The 18,886-nt window shown below is 46.1% G+C and overlaps 2 protein-coding genes across 3 annotated transcripts; both read left to right on the top strand.

Annotated features, from left to right (window-relative positions):
- Window positions 1-234: 234 nt before the first annotated feature.
- srp9 (signal recognition particle 9) lies at window positions 235-2,618 on the top strand. Its single transcript, XM_083643130.1, has 3 exons — window positions 235-392; window positions 540-608; window positions 1,772-2,618. Exons 1-3 carry the CDS (start codon window positions 321-323, stop codon window positions 1,889-1,891), a joined length of 261 nt encoding a protein of 86 aa, XP_083499256.1. The 5' UTR covers window positions 235-320; the 3' UTR covers window positions 1,892-2,618.
- LOC310782456 (histone lysine acetyltransferase CREBBP-like) lies at window positions 1,883-9,842 on the top strand. Of its 2 annotated transcripts, none has more exons than XM_083643128.1 (3): window positions 1,883-2,001; window positions 7,326-7,741; window positions 8,052-9,842. In XM_083643128.1, the coding sequence occupies exons 2-3, from the start codon at window positions 7,388-7,390 to the stop codon at window positions 9,345-9,347; spliced, it is 1,650 nt and encodes a 549-aa protein (XP_083499254.1). In that variant the 5' UTR covers window positions 1,883-2,001; window positions 7,326-7,387; the 3' UTR covers window positions 9,348-9,842. The 2 variants fall into 2 exon arrangements, with proteins under 2 accessions (XP_083499254.1, XP_083499255.1); XM_083643129.1 differs by lacking the exon at window positions 1,883-2,001 and adding an exon at window positions 3,421-3,452.
- The last annotated feature ends 9,044 nt before the right edge of the window (window positions 9,843-18,886 follow it).

Genomic DNA, 18,886 nt, shown 5'->3' with positions numbered 1-18,886 from the left:
CTTTTTTGATTGGCACAGGCACACCAGATCCTTACCTTTTCTGTTGATCCTTGTTGATAGTAGTCTCTTAAAACAGACTGTATGGCGGAAGCATTAGAAAATTGCGGAAGCCAATGTGACAACCCCCCCAGTAGGTGGCGGTAATGCAAATTTAAGCATGCCAACCGCCACAAAACCCCAGAGAAAGAAGAAGAAAATGTGACCCGGATGTTCACGCTGATTGGTCGAGCTCACGCTGCTGCTGATGTGGTGTTCCGAAGACAGGCAGATGAAACAGCTTGTTTAGTGTAATAATATAATATATCTGTTTCGTTATCATAATGCCTTACTATCAGACATGGGAGGAGTTCTCCCGTGCAGTGGAAAAACTGTATTTGACAGATCCCATGAAGGTGAAAACACATTTTTCTCATGTAGATTAGCCTGGTAGCTGGCTAGCTTGTTAGCCAATACAGCACTGTTGTAGCATGTAGCAAGAGAGATCAGATTATGAGTAGTTTCATTCAGAAGTTGAAGTCTTTGTGTGTGCGTTTTTGCAGGTCAGAGTTGTTCTCAAGTACAGACACTGCGATGGAAACCTCTGCATTAAAGTAACCGACGATGCCGTGGTAAGTTACACGAGGAGTTTTTGTTTTAATCCTCATTTGAAAGAGTCACACATAAGTTGCCAGTTTTGAGTAACGTTACTGAACTCTTAGAATCAACCGATACAGGTGACATTTTGAGATTTTCACCCTATCGGAGAGAGCTCAGCCTCTAATTCTTCTGTGATAAAAAGAGAAAATCAGTCTGCCTTGCTCTTCTTTCTGACATATGTGGCTGACTGAGGCTCTTGGATCAGTTATTATACTGAGAAACATCTAGATTTACTCTGTATTAGCCCAATATCGGATCAGTATTCCTCCTGAGCCAGAGCCTGCTTCAGTTTACACATCTCATCCATAGACGGATTATGACATGACGGGCCCCTGGGCCTGGATGCATAAAGGGCCCCCCTCACAGTGCACATACGCACGATTAAGGCCAGAATAATACACTCACCTGCATCTCAACAGGATTTACAGCACAGCCACCTGAACACTCAAAGCCAACAGCACAATAACACGGAATAAACTCATCTGTATCTAACACAGGATTTACAGCGCAGGCACACTCAATTAAAGCCAAAAGTACAATAACCCTCTAATTGTCCATAAACTTCTGGAACATTTTGTCAAAAATATAGCGTTGGCCCTAAATACTGTAACATCCCCACACATCCTGCCACCAGTTGAAAAAACTGGTGCTGGACTAAAAGAGACTCAAAGTAAAGAAAGGAATGTCCGCATCAGTATTGAATAACTAAGTAGCCTATTTACTGTAGTTTCATACTAGTGTACAGTTATTATAAAGTGTTCCTGAAAAATATTGTTTCTCAGTAGTAAGGCACTAGAGAAATACACTGATGACGAGTGAACAGTGTGACCACATGCCCTGCTCTCCTACATAAAACATCTTATTTAACCATTCAAATTCCTGTGTAATACCTTGTCACTACTGTATACAAGGTGACCATTAAGGCACAGACATTTTCTGGGTTGATTTGTCTTACTACCTGGTTGTGTGCCAGGGTGAGACCTAGCCAACGGAAACTACGATATGGAGACTCTTGAGACTGAGTGTGTGTGTGTGTGTCCATGTGCTATCTGTGCACACAGGCACTGCAATCTGCAAAGTCCTCCTTTAACCTTGAGAGCCATGAACTTAATTCTGTCACTTTGTCTCTGTGCAGTGTTTACAGTACAAGACGGACCAGGCCCAGGATGTGAAGAAGATCGAGAAGCTCCACGGCAAACTGATGAGGCTCATGGTGTCCAAGGAGACGCACAGCGGCTCCATGGAGACAGACTGAAACGTTCTAGAGCCCTGACCTTCTAGAACACCTGGACTGAGATCAGAATCTGGACGCAGTGGTTGTTGAGAGCACAAAACAATGGGATGGGAGTGGAGAGGCGGAGAGAGGTGGGCGAATGGGAAGGTTTCGGAAGGGATAGGATGAGATTTCACCTGGCTACCTATACTAATACTGTCAGAGATGTGATGTAAATCGATTTTATTTTTCTCAAGAACTTTTTTTTTAAAGACACTTTCCTTTTCATTTCCAGTTGAGACTCCCCTCCTGCTTTTCTGTCTCAGTAATGTTTGGATCACATCCCTGGTTGTATGTAGTAAAGCCATTGTGGGCAGCCGGGAAAATTTAATGCTAGGTTAAGATGGAGAAAGGATGAGGAAGGGAGGGCAGAGGGGTACAGATCTTCTGCTGCTCTGTAAGCAGATTCGGCACCTTGAGTTCTTTAGAAGAGCTTGCGTTTATTTTCGGTTTGAAGGTGGAATGACAAAGAAGACGTTGCATGTCTTGTCTTATTACATCTGTATAGTTATGTAGGTTTGGATTTTATAATGGCAGTAGGTTTTCATTTTGTTTTTCCTCATACATGGAGAATTGTGTTCAGTTCAGTTGTGCCACGTGACTCAAGTGTGACCTTCTGATTTCTTTGCAAAACTGTTGAGAAAACCCATGCCTCCAATGCCATTTCTTCTACTGAAAATAACTGTTAAATGTTCAATAAATTTTTATTTACCCCAGTGCTGCCACTATCTGTGCTGTGTTTGAAGCGGTCGAATGTATTCACGGTCAGTCAGGCAGGGGAAAAGCATGACGTTCATGCGGGTACCAGCACACTCAGGAATCTCAGGCAATGAGAAAGCATACAAGGCAGCAAAGGAGGCGGTCAGGAGAGAACAGGTGGACATTGACATCAAACTTTCAAAATCAGAGGGGAAAAGCATAGTTTGGAGGGAAATAGACAAACTGGGAACAGAAAATAGTGCAACAAGAGGGAAACATTTCCATGAAATACAAAATAAAATGAGATTGGTAAGAAATATTGGGGCTAATAGGAAAGAGCAAATTATAAGATTGAGAATCTGTCACAGTAATTTGAATGGAACACTTTGTACAATAGGAAAGCATCCAACTGGCCATTGTAATGAGTATCAGGAAAGGAGTGGAGCATCTTCTGATTTCATGCAGGAGGTATGAAGAGGAGATAATGGCTATGATGATTGGACTGCAGAGGCTGGGGCAAGTGGAGGCCAGGGTGAAAGATTTAATGTGATGTGTGGATCAGTGGAGGGGAAGAACTTGGTCAGTTTCTCAAGATAAACTGGAATAATCACAAGACTGTAATATAGTAGGGAAACAGTAGATGGATAAATCCAGCAGGAGGCGGTAATGCAACTTAAAGGATGCCAACTACCGTAAAACGCCACCAGTAAATAACTGCATTGTGAAAACGACTAAAATTCAGTAGGTGGCGGTAATGCACGATAAACTGTTCGCCAACCGCGATAAAACTCAAAAGGAGAGGAAGAAGAAAACACCACCACAGAAGAAAAAGAAGCGGTCGAACGTGAGTAACGCTACTTCGAAAAACAAAACACGACTTTTAAATGAACAGTGATGAAAGCTAATCTAACCGGCGAGACGGAATGAAAGTATCTTTATGTGTCCCCACTTTGCATGTTTGTTCCTGTTATCCAGCTAACATTAGCGCAGCGTGTCAAGCTAGCCGTACGGTGAGCCTGAAGGTGCCTCCTGCAGGAGCGGGACAAAGAGGGAAATAACTGCGCACTCGTGTGAATACTTGGTATTGTAGCATTGTCAGGAAGCAGGCGAGAGTCAGGATCTAGTCACCGCACTTTATTCTTTGAACACAGGTCCGGGGCTACTGTCAGCCGTAGCCCACGCCAAAACAACCTCACAACACACACCAAAACCCCGCTAACTCTCCTAGCTTCTCCGCTCTTCACACCCACACAGCCTTCCCTCTCAGGTTCCACACACCAACTCCCCGAGCTGTCCCCCGCTCTCACAGCTCCCCTCCCCCCAGCCAATCACAGGTGAATCCCTCTCTCACCCCCCCCCCCACTGGCTAAATGTCGCCTTCACAGACCCCCCGTAACTCCCCAGGCACAGAACAGTACAACACACAACAGCAGCACACAAACCCAACCCGTTACACTATAATTCTGTCTTCGTAAAAGTTCATGCCAGCTGTCTGGTGACGGGTTGTCATATGAATAAGGTAATAAGCAGTCTAAACAAGTCGCCATGTTGTGTTTATTTTACAAAACAAATGTGTATTGTGATGCAGTTTAGGGTAAATCAAGTGGTGACTTTAAACGTGCTTTTTGGGGGTGATAATTTCCCACGTGACTGAGCATGATAGATGTGTAATCAATATAACTACTAATATGGATCCTATGTCTGTCTGTTTAACGGAACCTAACGCCAAACCCGGACAGCTTATATGTGGTAGCTCGTAGGCTAGGGTAGCTCTTACCCCGCTAGCCGGGCGCTAGCCAGGGTAGCTTGCAGCTTTTGGCGGGGCTAATAAGAAGTTTGACTTGTGGTTTCAGCCATCAAACCGGGTGGAAACAGCACATGATTTTGTAGCAGCAGTTGAAACAGAATTTTGATAGAATATTGTGTCCGTGTTTTGGACGCTACGTCTTTACTCTTCACACAAATGTCTTTGCAGCCAATCATGCATTTGTGTCCCCTAGGTCCTAGGACAAAGTAGCTAATTTTAGTTCCGTGGTAGAGTCATAGACGGATTATGACATGATGGGCCCCTGGGCCTGGATGCAAAAAGCCCCCCCCCCCTCACAGCGCACATACGCACAATTAAGGCCAGAATAATAACTAAGACACACACTCACCTGCATATCAACAGGATTTACAGCACAGCCACCTGAACACTCAAAGCCAACAGCACAATAACAAGGAATAAACTCACCTGTATCCAACACAGGATTTACAGCGCAGGCACACTCAATTAAAGCCAAAAGCACAATAACCCTCTAATTGTCCATAAACTTCTGGAACATTTTGTCAAAAATATAGCGTTGGCCCTAAATACTGTAACATCCCCACACATCCCGCCACCAGTTGAAAAAACTGGTGCTGGACTAAAGGAGACTCAAAGTAAAGAAAGGAATGTCCGCATCAGTATTGAATAACTAAGTAGCCTATTTACTGTAGTTTCGTAGTGTACAGTTATTATAAAGTGTTCCTGAAAAATATTGTTTCTCAGTAGTAAGGCACTAGAGAAATACACTGATGAGTGAACAGTGTGACCACATGCCCTGCTCTCCTACATAAAGCGGTCTTATTTAACCATTCAACTTCCTGTGTAATGCCTTGTCACTACTGTATACAAGGTGACCATTAAGGCACAGTCAGACATTTTCTGGGTTGATTTGTCTTACTACCTGGTTGTGTGCCAGGGTGAGACCTAGCCAACGGAAACTACGATATGGAGACTCTTGAGACTGAGTGTGTGTGTGTGTGTCCATGTGCTATCTGTGCACACAGGCAGGCTGTGTGTGTCATAATATCCTGAGGATGATGAGAAGCAGATAGAGGAAGGAGAAGAGGCCCCAAAGTGTCACAACTCATTTACCAAACTATCTTCTTTCTTTGCTACTTCTTCTCATCCACCCTTCCTCTTTTTAATTTCAAGACTTCTGCTTGAAACTCTCCCCCGTCCGTTCATACTTGCGTTTGCTACCATCCTCTCCTCCCTTCCTCGGCTCCTCTCACCTTTTCTTTTGCACCACAGCTTTCAAAATGTATTAAACATGGGTCATTTACAGCAGGGCGATGTGGGAATGTAGGACTTTAATCATGAGAGAGATAACGAGGAAAAGAGTGGAAGAGAGATACAGAGTATGGAGACAAGATAGGTGGGTTTTTATCCTCATCTAGACTTGGACAACTATTTGGAAAACCATATCAGTGGTGTAAAGGATCAGTTCATCCCAGGCCTGGGCAAGAGACACGGTGGCCCTGTGAAGAGGCTCTGGGTTATGGGCCCCCTGAGCTCTTGGGCCCCTGGGCCTGGGCCTGGGCCCGGTAGGCCCGTTCACTAATACATCCCTGGGTAGAGTGCTGGAATTTAATTCCTATTACTCAAGTAGAAGTATTATTATTTTGCTGTTCATTTACCTCAGTGGACTTACTGGTGTAAAATGTACTTTAAAAGTAAAAAGAATGTGTTGCGATTTAAAAAATGAGATTTAAATCATGATCATGATTATCATCATCATCATCATCATCAAAATTGCCTAATTGGGCGGGCGGTGTTAGTCACAATTTTGCGGGCTGTGTCTGTGACATCATCAGTGATGTCATAAATCAGCTAATTGTGATGTCATCGGTGATGTCACTGATGTCACTCGAGCAATTGTGATGTCATCAGTGATGTCACTCAAGCATGTGATGTCATCAGTGATGTCACTTGAGCAATTGTGATGTCATCAGTGATGTCACTCAAGCATGTGATGTCATCAGTGATGTCACTCAAGCATGTGATGTCATCAGTGATGTCACTTGAGCAATTGTGATGTCATCAGTGATGTCACTCGAGCATGTGATGTCATCAGTGATGTCACTTGAGCAATTGTGATGTCATCATCACTGAATGATGTCATAAATCGTTCCTGGCTGAGTGGTGAGTGGTACGATAATTTTAGGGCCTGTGTCGACCTAGCGTCTTTTCATCAGCTCCAAAGTCTTTTTTCTGTTGTTTCCAATGAGGAGCGAGCGTATGCGGGCACACGGACGTCTAGAGAAAGTGCGCTGCGCCTAGCGTCTATTTTCAGAGCACTCTGGCGTTTTTGTGCGCGGGCCGGACTCCCAGCGCTTCAGCTGAAAATATTTTAACTTTTCAGAGAGTGTCATGTGCTCCTTTTCTGGCAACTAATCATATGGAGAAACTATCGCAACAGAGACAGAAAGGCTAATGTTAGCTGTCAGCTATCAAGCTAGCTACCGCACTGAACTAACATTACTTTCAGACTGCTTCCTTGCATATTGTGCGCTCCCCAGCGTACTTCCAGCGTTTAGCGGTCGGAAAAAGACGCTAGATGGACACACGGCCTTAAACAATAATTTTGACCCTCAGGTACGATAAGTCAACATTTTCCACCTGGCAACACTGCTTACCTACCACAAAGACTCACAATACCCTCATCTGAATGGTCCCAAGATTTTAGTTGTGTTAGTTGTTGAAGAAGAATGGCATACGATGTCTTGTCTATTTGGGGCTGTAACAGTGAGCTTTTTTTTTTTAGACTTTATAAGCAAAACACATAGCGTTATCTATCTAGTGAGCTGGATAAAGTGTGAAACAAACTTGTTCCTCATTTTACTTGTGACCCGCAATGGTCCTTGAACCCAAATTTGAGCACCACCGCTCTAACCTAGTCTCTTCCTGCAGGCTAAACAGCTGTGGTCGGTGACATGTTGGCAGAGCCTTAATGTGTGAAAAGGTACACCATCATGGACGACCAGGACCAATACACTCAGGCAGAGGCTGGAGACAAGAGGAGGAATAAGAAAGATGGAGACTCGGGGTCCAGGTGTGCTACAGCTGTCAGCGCAACCCAGACTGTCTCTACTATGTCAAAACAACCAGTGGTCAGTAGAGGGTTTGGGCACGATCCGGGAGACGCTGCTGGGTCGTCCGTTTCTGTGGATCCCGGGGTCCCGGTGGAAGCAGGGGAGACGGTTGGCTTGAGAGGTTCGAGGGTGGTGCTGGTGGAGCAGCACAACCAGGGCCGGGACCGCGTCGTCTACACCTGCAACGAGTGCAAGCACCATGTGGAGACGTCCTATCACTGCACCGTCTGCGAGGTGAGAGAAGTTTGCACTGTATTCTTTATTTACACAGGGATTTGTCTTGCGTCCAGCTTCCAAAATGGTTACAGTTGCATAGTTAAAACTTGGACAGTTAAGTTGTAGTAGCTTAGTATTAATTGAATATACAAATTATGCCAGTTAGAAGGATAAAAGGGGAGTGGATCTGGATCGACATCACTAGATCAAATGTATGACCTCTTGGCAACGTGAGAGAATTTGTGAAACTTTTGTCAAATCTATAATTACTCACTGTGTTGCACTTATTTTAACTACTGTATAATTCTCTGTGGCTCTCTCCCCTCAGGACTTTGACCTGTGCATTAATTGTTACAACACCAAGGGCCACGAGCACCAAATGGTCAAGCGGGGCCTCGGCCCGGACGACGACGGCAACCAGAGCGGAGAGGCCTCCATGAGCCTGCAGGAGAGCCGCCGTTTATCTATCCAGCAATGCATCGAGTCCCTGCAGCACGCCTGTGAGTGCTGCAACGCCAACTGCTCTCTGCTGTCCTGCCAGCAGATGAAGAGGGTGGTGCAGCACACCAAAGGCTGCACGCGCAGGACCAACGGTGGCTGCCCCGTATGCAAGCAACTCTTCGCTTTATGCTGTTACCACGCAAAGCACTGTCAGCTGCTGTTTCGGGACAAGTGTCCTCTCCCGTACTGCTGGAACATCAAGCACAAGCTCCGCCAGCAGCAGCTGCAGCGGCGCATGGCCGCCACCGGACCCATGCAGATGGTGCCAGGGCCCCGGGGGCCCCAAGTCATGCGGCCCAGCATGGCTCCGGGACAGTGGCCTGGAGCTGGTGGACCCATGCAGGCTGCCCAGTCACAACAACCGGGCCTTCCCCATGGCCAGTCTCCGCAGCAGTTCATAAGCATGCAGCAAGCCATGATGCCCCAAGGGCAGCAGCCCCAGCCCCAGAGGTTACTGGTACCCCAGCAGCCTGGCGCCCAGCCACAGACACGCCGGAGACCTGATGCTATCGAGCTCAACGTCCTCCGGGACCTCATCCGCACCCTAAAATCCCCCAGCTCGCCCCAGCAGCAGCAACAAGTCCTCAACATCCTCAAATCCAACCCCCAGATAATGGCCAATTTCTTAGCAGCCAGGCGTGCCAACATTGCAGGCCATGGCCAACAAAGGAGGAGCAGTGCAGAGGCCCGGGATGCCCCCGCAGCAGCCCCAACAGCAGCAGCAGCAGGGAGTGATGCCTCAAGGCCACCTGGGCCAGTTCCCCGCTCAGGCCCAGGAACAGCAGCCACGTACCTGCTGCGCATGCAGCAGCAGCAGCTAGTCATGCAGGCAGGCGCAGGAGCAGCCGGGGGACCCATGGGCCAGATCCTGCCCATGGCTCAGATGGGCCCGCCCGGCTTGGGGATGGACTCCACCCAGAACCTGCTCCACCAACGAATGCTCCATCAGCAGCAGGCCGTCCTGAAGCAGCAGATGGGCTCTCCAGCCCAGCCCGGCCTGGCCAATGCCCTCAGCAATCAGGTCCTTCCCCCGGTGCCCGTTCAGTCCCCCTGCCTGCCCTTGCAGCAGCCCCAACAGCAGCCGCCACATCCTACTCCAGTGAGACTCGGCCTAAGGCTCTAGAGCTACATACATTTAAAAATAAAAAAAGGGGGAGGAAAGATACTTTTTTGGATTGTGGCTTTTGCAAAGATTTTTTTTTGTTAATGTGACTCCTGAGTAGGGGAAGCTTGTGTATCACTGTTCTAGTCCCTCGCCGCAGGTCCAGAACCAGCACCCGCCTCTCAGCACCTGCCACAGCACCCGCACTCGGGGTCCCCCCACATGGGCCCGGGGAGCCCCCTGTTACGGTCCATGGAGCAGGGAGACATGGGGACACCAGAACAGAGTGCCATGCTACCTACCACAGCTTAACACGCCCAACAGTGGGACTGAACAGTGACTTGGGGATGGTGGGACATACAGGGGACACACTGGAGAGGTTTGTGGGGACCCATCCTCCGTTAGAGGACTTTGTTTGTTCTTTCTAAGGTTGAGGATGCTTTTTGTACCGACATGTAAAAGGTTTCAACAGTTGTAAAGATGTAATAGTTTCCTAAAGCCAAGTGATGGTATTTTTTCCTTAAAATGTTGATGGATTTGCAAATTAGAATATATTTTTTGGTTGAGACCAAATGTGCTCGATACTTGTTTTGTTTTTGGTATGGTTTCATGCCTTTCTTAAAAAAAAAGTAAATAAAATTGACAAGACAATTGCATTATATTATTCATTCATTCCTTTTGATCATCATCAATATATAAATGGGAGCTAGGGCTCTATCTGTTTCTCTGTCGTCCCACTGTGACATCATCAGTGATGTCATAAATCCCACTGACATCATCAGTGGTCATAAATCCCACTGTGACATCAGTGATGTCATAAATCCCACTGTGACATCAGTGATGTCATAAATCTGACAGTGATGCTGGTCTCATTGGCCACACAGCAGCCGAGCTGCAGGGAAGACCGCAGACACAAATGGCTTATGGTATGGAAAATGGCCACCTGATTTATTTCTTCAGTAAACACTTTCCTAATGACTTTATGGTCTCAAGTGCTAGTTTCAAGTCTTCTTCAATACAGCATGATATTCATTTAGTAAATTATAGTCCCATTTCAAGTCAAATGAATGATAAAGCAGACTGTTATGATTGACAGGTCGCCTGTCAGCTAGCTGATCGCGGACGAATAGCAGACGGCTCTGGGAAGACACGTGTGTAGGCTAGAGGTGGGGAAACGCATCTAAGAGCACAAAGGATACAACTAAACACAATTGGAAACACATTTTATTCAAAGACTGAATAAATCCTATAACTTGAATAGATTAACTACAGAGATGTATGTCATGTATAGCCTATTAAATCTGTCGTTCAGAAACCTAATAATAAAGCGTCACAGACAAACGGCGGGACTGACTGTGTACCGACTCGCTTTCCTTCCGTTGATGCCTGGCAGGGAGCGGTGGTGACAAGTGTTTATTGGTAAATATAGTCAACATATAGGGATGTATTACCCAACGGGCCTACCAGGCCCAGGGCCCCAAGAGCTCAGGAAGCCCATAACCGAGAGCCTGTTCACAGGGCCACCGTGTATCTTGCCCGGGACGAAATTATCCCTTAGAGCCCCAAACCTTTATTTTTGACAAAACATTCCATACGTTTATGAACTGAATTAGAAGGTTATTGTGCATTTGGCTTTAATTGAGTGTACCTACACTATAAATCCAGTGTTATTGAGACAGGGTCCAAAATTAGCACCAGCCGCCAGCCAAATGCTGTAAAATAGTAGTTTGTAGATTTGCTTCACTCAACATCCAAAAAAAACAATTCACAAGCCATTTGACTGGTAGACAAAAAAGTAAATTTTGGAACCTGAATGGAGATACAGGTGAATTTATTTCTTGTTATTGTGCTGTTGACTTTGAGTTCAGGTGGCTGTGCTGTAAATCCTGTTGAGTCAGGTGAATGTATGTCTTAGTCATATAGCAGTACATGCAGTGCCAGAGTCTGATAGTATAGGCTCTTTACACACATATAGCAGTACATGCAGTGCCAGAGTCTGATAGTATAGACTCTTTACACAGCAACCTTTTGACGTGGTAAATAACCAATAATATCAACAGGGCCCTGGAACACCTAAACATGTGGCCATTGATTGGAAAGTGACGAACAGTGGACTGGACACACTACTGAACTCTGTTGCTCCAGTTCAAATTGACTTGGACTCTATTTCTGTCTTGTTGCACAGCACACAGTCCATATTTCTTTTATTCCAGAATTTCTCCTCTTTCCCAAAAGATAACAAAATAGAGTGAAAGGTAATCTTAGAAAACTATAGCATGGCTTCTGTACGTACATACATACATGCATGATGCATCTCTGCCATGAGAATGACTTTGATGCGGGGAAAATGGCAAGAAAATGGTACTCTTGCAATCTGTCTTTACATTCCTGAGGTGATGGAGGACTTTGCCACTTTTCAACCAGCTTTATCATTACAATGTGGGTAGTTATGCAGATGAACATTATGTTTACCTCCCCTCCATGTTCCTCCGGCACAGAGAGCTCCTTGTTCATCTGCCTGCAGAGATTCAAGATTCAAGATTTTTATTGTCACTCCATGGTACAAGTATCACGTGTGAAATTCTTGTGCTGTGGACTCCGTTTACAACATAGTACAAATGTAGGGCATATGAGTGCAAAAACAACAAGAGACACAACAAGCAATAAGGCAGTATAGTGATAAGACAAGTCAGAGACAGTGGCATATTCACTGCACATAGGTGCACATGTCCTGTGCATACTTTAGCCGTGCTTAAACATTTTAAATTCGGCGTATTTGACATAGGTGCAAATAGCATATTCCTTATTAAACATACAATTAAACTCAGCGTTTTAAATTCGGCGTATTTGACATACGGGTGCAAATAGCATATTCCTTATTAAACATACAATTAAACATTAGACATACGTAATGGTAGCAGCTACAGTACGGTACAGTACGGCTACTACACTATTTGTGTATGTTAAGGAGTCTCGTGGCCTGCGGGAAGAAACTGTTTTTCAACGATTTGTGCGTGCTTTTGGAACCCTGTATCTTCTCCCTGAGGGTAGCAGGGAGAACAGGCTGTTGTGGGGATGGTTTGTGTCTTTGATGATCTTCAGGGACCTCCTGAGGCACCGCTGTTTATACAGTTCATGCAGATCTGGCAACTCACATCCTGTTACGTGCTGGGCCGCGCGTCTCACTCTCCGTAGCGCCCTGCGGTCCATGGTGGTACAGTTCCCGTACCAGGTGGTGAAGCAGCCAGTCAGCAGGCTTTCAATGGTGCCTCTGTAGAAGTCCGTAAGGATTTCTGGCCTTAGCCCAAATTTCTTCAGGCGCCTGAGTCCATGTATTCGCTGTTGGGCCTTTTTGACAACAGTGGCGGTGTGGCCGGCCCAAGTCAGGTCCTGGTGGATGTTGACTCCCAGGTACTTGAAGCTGTCCACCCTTTCCACCACTGTGCCGTTGATGGTGATTGGGGGGGTGTGCCCCCCCCCCCCCCCTCCTGTAGTCTACAATGATCTCCTTGGTCTTGGAGACGTTCAGAGAGAGGTGGTTGTCCTGGCACCATTGTTCCAGGGCCCCCACCTCCTCTCTGTAGGCCGTCTCGTCGCCCCCCGAGATCAGCCCCACGACCGCTGTGTCGTCTGCAAACTTCACGATGGTGTTCGAAGTTTGAGTCGCCACGCAGTCGTGGGTGTAGAGGTCGTACCAGAAGGGGCTGGAGACGCACCCCTGGGGCGCTCCTATGCTGATGGTCAGGTGGGAATGGGGGGGGGGGGAGGAGGGGGGGAGGGGAGGTGGTCGGGGGGGGAGAGGAGGGGGGGTGATGGGGGGGAGAGGTGGCAGGGGGGGAGGAGAGGAGGGGAGGGGTGATGGGGGGGGAGAGGTGGCAGGGGGGGGAGGAGAGGAGGGGGGGTGGTGGGGGGGAGGAGAGGGGGGGGTGATGGGGGGGGGAGGGGAGGCGCTCTGGCAGAGGGGTCGAACCTAGCGTAGAATGCGTTGAGTTTGTCCGGTAGGGTGGGTGACGTGCTGGGGTTCTGTCGTTTCACCTCTTTGAAGTCTGTGGCAGCATGGAGCCCTCTCCACAGGTGTCAGGGGTTGTTAGTGTCCAATTTTGACTCCAGCTGCCTTCAATAATCTCTCCGTGCTATTTTTATAGCGGTCCGGAGGGCATATTGTGCCTGCTTGTATTGGTCTGTTGTGCCAGAGCTGAAGGCTCTGGCACACTCTGGAAGCTGCTGGTACGGTTCATTAACACTCGTTAAGGCTGTCCATGCGATTCTCTGTGGCTGCGCGCATACAAACAAAATAAAAAAATCTGTAGTTCGACAACAGCCCTCGAGCACAACATTTGGAGATGCCTGCGAATGAACTAGGAGCTCTTGGTGCAGGCTAAATGGAGGGAAGTTAGACAGTGTCCATTTGCACATACTACTCAACATTATAATGATACAAAGCTGGTTGAAAATCTGCAAAGTCCTCCTTTAACCTTGAGACCCATGAACTTAATTCTGTCACTTTGTCTCTGTGCAGTGTTTACAGTACAAGACGGACCAGGCCCAGGATGTGAAGAAGATCGAGAAGCTTCACGGCAAACTGATGAGGCTCATGGTGTCCAAGGAGACGCACAGCGGCTCCATGGAGACAGACTGAAACGTTCTAGAGCCCTGACCTTCTAGAACACCTGGACTGAGATCAGAATCTGGACGCAGTGGTTGTTGAGAGCACAAAACAATGGGATGGGAGTGGAGAGGCGGAGAGAGGTGGGCGAATGGGAAGGTTTCGGAAGGGATAGGATGAGATTTCACCTGGCTACCTATACTAATACTGTCAGAGATGTGATGTAAATCGATTTTATTTTTCTCAAGAACTTTTTTTTTAAAGACACTTTCCTTTTCATTTCCAGTTGAGACTCCCCTCCTGCTTTTCTGTCTCAGTAATGTTTGGATCACATCCCTGGTTGTATGTAGTAAAGCCAGTGTGGGCAGCCGGGAAAATTGAATGCTAGGTTAAGATGGAGAAAGGCTGAGGAAGGGAGGGCAGAGGGGTACAGATCTTCTGCTGCTCTGTAAGCAGATTCGGCACCTTGAGTTCTTTAGAAGAGCTTGCGTTTATTTTCGGTTTGAAGGTGGAATGACAAAGAAGACGTTGCATGTCTTGTCTTATTACATCTGTATAGTTATGTAGGTTTGGATTTTATAATGGCAGTAGGTTTTCATTTTGTTTTTCCTCATACATGGAGAATTGTGTTCAGTTCAGTTGTGCCACGTGACTCAAGCGTGACCTTCTGATTTCTTTGCAAAACTGTTGAGAAAACCCATGCCTCCAATGCCATTTCTTCTACTGAAAATAACTGTTAAATGTTCAATAATTTTTTTTTTACCCCAGTGCTGCCACTATCTGTGCTGTGTTTGAAGCGGTCGAATGTATTCACGGTTAGTCAGGCAGGGGAAAAGCATGACGTTCATGTGGGTACCAGCACACTCAGGAATCTCAGGCAATGAGAAAGCATACAAGGCAGCAAAGGAGGCGGTCAGGAGAGAACAGGTGGACATTGACATCAAACTTTCAAAATCAGAGGGGAAAAGCATAGTTTGGAGGGAAATAGACAAACTGGGAACAGAAAATAGTGCAACAAGAGGGAAACATTTCCATGAAATACAAAATAAAATGAGATTGGTAAGAAATATTGGGGCTAATAGGAAAGAGCAAATTATAAGTAGATTGAGAATCGGTCACAGCAATTTGAATGGAACACTTTGTACAATAGGAAAGCATCCAACTGGCCATTGTAATGAGTATCAGGAAAGGAGTGGAGCATCTTCTGATTTCATGCAGGAGGTATGAAGAGGAGATAATGGCTATGATGATTGGACTGCAGAGGCTGGGGCAAGTGGAGGCCAGGGTGAAAGATTTAATGTGATGTGTGGATCAGTGGAGGGGAAGAACTTGGTCAGTTTCTCAAGATAAACTGGAATAATCACAAGACTGTAATATAGTAGGGAAACAGTAGATGGATAAATCCAGCAGGAGGCGGTAATGCAACTTAAAGGATGCCAACTACCGTAAAACGCCACCAGTAAATAACTGCATTGTGAAAACGACTAAAATTCAGTAGGTGGCGGTAATGCACGATAAACTGTTCGCCAACCGCGATAAAACTCAAAAGGAGAGGAAGAAGAAAACACCACCACAGAAGAAAAAGAAGCGGTCGAACCGGGTCGAACGTGAGTATCGCTACTAACTTACTTAAAAAACAAAACACGACTCGTAAATGAACAGTGATGAAAGCTAATCTAACCGGCGAGACGGAATGAAAGTATATCTTTATGTGTCCCCATTTTGCATGTTTGTTCCTGTTATCCAGCTAACATTAGCGCAGCGTGTCAAGCTAGCCGTACGGTGAGCCAGAAGGTGCCTCCTGCAGGAGCGGGACAAACAGGGAAATAACTGCGGACTCCGTCGTAGCTGTGTGAATACTTGGTATAATTCTGTCTTCGTAAAAGTTCATGCCAGCTGTCTGGTGACGGGTTGTCATATGAATAAGGTCATAATCAGTCTAAACAAGTCGCAATGTTGTGTTTATTTATAGAGACATTTATTGTGTCCCACGCGATGTGGTGCTGCATGTTTACAAAACAATGTGTATTGTGATGCAGTTTAGTTTAGGGTAAATCAAGTGGTGACTTTAAACATGTGCTTTTTGGGGGTGATAATTTCACACATGACTGAGCATGATAGATGTGTAATCAATATAACTACTAATATGGATCCTATGTCTGTCTGTCTGTTTAACGGAACCTAACGCCAAACCCGGACAGCTTGATATCTCCTCATATCAGAGAGATTGACTACCAATAGGTCAAATAAGGTTAGCAGACTGTCGTGCTAATTGCTGCTGACAGGATGTGAAGGAACTGAAAGCAAACATTAGATGGAGGAAACATGCAATCAATACACACACACACACACACACACACACACACACAGGGGCGGTTTTAGCATCAGACCTTTGGGTGGGCTCAGCCTACCCAAAGGTCATGGACCGCTGAACCCCTAGGGGGGTCCGGGGGCATGCCCCCCCGGAAGAAAATGTTGTACAGTTTCAAGTAAAAATGGATCAAGCTGGTGCACTTTGAGATCAAAATGAAGAGACTAGATCTATTAAGAACTACACACATCAATATCTTCTTTACCGTTCTGTGGTTTTACAGCAATGAAAAAAATATTGTTTCCCTATATATACTACGGTATATATATTCTGCATACAGGTTACTTACGGTAGAATTATGCTTGCATACATAATACCAAAATCACTTCAGGGGAGTTTCAAGTAAAGTAACATTTTGCTTTGTAGGCAAAACAAAAGTAAAATTAAATCAAAAGGGAACTTCCTAACTTATTGGCTGGAATAAAATTCCGACAAGATAATAATATACTGTAAGCACTAAAGCAGGAGTTTGCAGTCAACTAGTTGAAATTAATATGTGGCAGTATTTGTGGGGGTCAAAATCTATATAGGGTGTACCACCACAAATAGATCAGTGTATGGGAAACACTGACTATTAAATTGTGTGACTAGAAAGACACCAATAAATCTGAGAAAATGTACTTTAATTTTGAACAACAGCACTACAACGGTGGCATTACAAATGGTATTATGAAATTATTGTGGGGAAAAACAAGAATGCCACTTTTTTTCATGAACTTTAACTCTATTGAGTGCCAAGGACGAGTATAGTTGTCAATTCGAATAGTAACGTAGAGTGCCAAAGACGACTAAAGTCGTCAATTGCGTTTTTTGACGGTGGGACGTGGATCAAAGCCTCGTGCATCTCCTGTAAAAATATTGTAGCTATTGAAGGTGTATAACCTATTTTATGGACCCATTAGGTGGCGACAGTGCTCTCCAGATTAGAGAAAGTTGAGGAAAAAAAGCAGAAAAAGCCCCGTGATGAAAGAGAAACCGATGCATGAGCCAGAGCGGCACAGATTGCTCTGGCTGCCTGGAGCCAACGTTAGCTGCGAACAGCAGTCAATCCGCTCCCACAAATGAGCCCCTCTGTCTCTGCTGCATAGTTTCTCCACACGATTAGCCGCCAGAAAATAAAACCAAAGCCAAACCATTCTCGTGAGAATGGTTTGGCTTTTCGGTGTCGCGCTGGGAGCCGGCGCACAAGGCTGAGCGCTCCGAAAATAGACTGGGTGCAGCGCACTTTGAAACGCGCAGCAGAAAGCCTATAATCGGACGCAGCTTCATCCCAGCTCACAACCGAAACCCCAGAAACGCAGACGAACGCGAGCCCGATCCAGACTCCCCCGACGAGCGGCCGCCATCCGAACGTGGATCCGTAAGGCAGCAGAGCCTGCCATAGCAGGCAGCAGAGACTCGCCTGACACACGCAGCAGCCAGCAGAGCGAGCAGAGCCACCAGAGACACTCCCACGGAGGAGGAGTTTGGAGTTGAGGGGTGTGTGGGTGCTGTTCAGATGTTTCAGGTCAGAAAATATTAGCTTCAGAGTCAGTGAATGTGCTTGAAATGCTTCATCATTTCACAAAAGGCTGAATATCTCAGCTTCTAATTTGAAACGCCTGTTTTTGCTGAAAACAACCTATCTTCTCCGGCTCATAACTAAAGAACGGAAAATGGTATCAATAAACTTTTTTTTGCTGATGATACAATAGAGTCTCCTCGTTCTTTGTGCGTGTTCGGTGTTTACATAGTAATATCACACAATATTCTGTGGGCCTCGAGAAATCACTGAAAACGCTCTGAAACTCTGGCACTGGGAGCGTCCGTTCTCCAAAAGTGGCTGGCACTCAATGAGTTAACACGTTGAGTGCCATGGACGAGATATCTCGTCTTACATAATCCAACCGTTGAGTGCCAAAGACGAGATATCTCGTCTTACATAAACATTTTTTTTTTTTGACGGTGGGACATCAATCAACCCCTTTTACGTCTTCTATATCAATATTGGAGGAAGAGAATGTGTATAATCTATTTTACCGACCACTAAGTGGCGACAGTTCTCTCCAGACAGAGAGAAAGCCACAGCCACGGGTCCGCTGGAGAAAGCCAGTCTAATTTTCAAGGAAATAGCTGGGCGAAAACTCTTTCGATTTCACACACACACACACACACACGCACGCACGCACGCACACGCGCGCGCGCACACACACACACACGAGTACCTTTGCGCATAAATAAGACCAGAATCGCAAAAGCTTCTTCAAAGATCTCAGCCGACACCTCAAGAAACGAACGAGCCAGTTTTACAGACCAGACTGCCCGAGAGCGGCCGCGGAGCCTCCTCCCTCCGCAGCACAGACGGAGGGAGGAGTTTGGAGACACACACACACACACACACACACACACACACACACACACACACACACACACAATACAGTATACAGACTTGCCCAAGGGCACCCATAATCACAGGCACGTGAGGTGGTTCTAAAAATCCATTTATCTCTAAACTCTCTGAAAATCTCTGAAACCATGCTGTACTCAACGGCTAATATCTACATAACTACTAACTCTGCAAACTAACTCTTTTAGACAGAGAAA

This window comes from Poromitra crassiceps (genome assembly GCF_964638095.1).
Source record: "Poromitra crassiceps genome assembly, chromosome: 9".
Classification (NCBI taxonomy): Eukaryota; Metazoa; Chordata; class Actinopteri; order Beryciformes; family Melamphaidae; genus Poromitra; species Poromitra crassiceps.
This window is presented reverse-complemented; position numbering and strand designations above follow the sequence as displayed.

Bases quoted from the DNA above. Each gene is read 5' to 3' on its own strand.
- srp9 (XM_083643130.1), top strand. From the start codon at position 321: ATGCCTTACTATCAGACATGGGAGGAGTTCTCCCGTGCAGTGGAAAAA. The intron at 393-539 runs GTGAAAACACAT...GCGTTTTTGCAG, and splicing joins ATTTGACAGATCCCATGAAG to GTCAGAGTTGTTCTCAAGTA. The intron at 609-1,771 runs GTAAGTTACACG...GTCTCTGTGCAG, and splicing joins AAGTAACCGACGATGCCGTG to TGTTTACAGTACAAGACGGA.
- LOC310782456 (XM_083643128.1), top strand. From the start codon at position 7,388: ATGGACGACCAGGACCAATACACTCAGGCAGAGGCTGGAGACAAGAGG. The intron at 7,742-8,051 runs GTGAGAGAAGTT...CTCTCCCCTCAG, and splicing joins ATCACTGCACCGTCTGCGAG to GACTTTGACCTGTGCATTAA.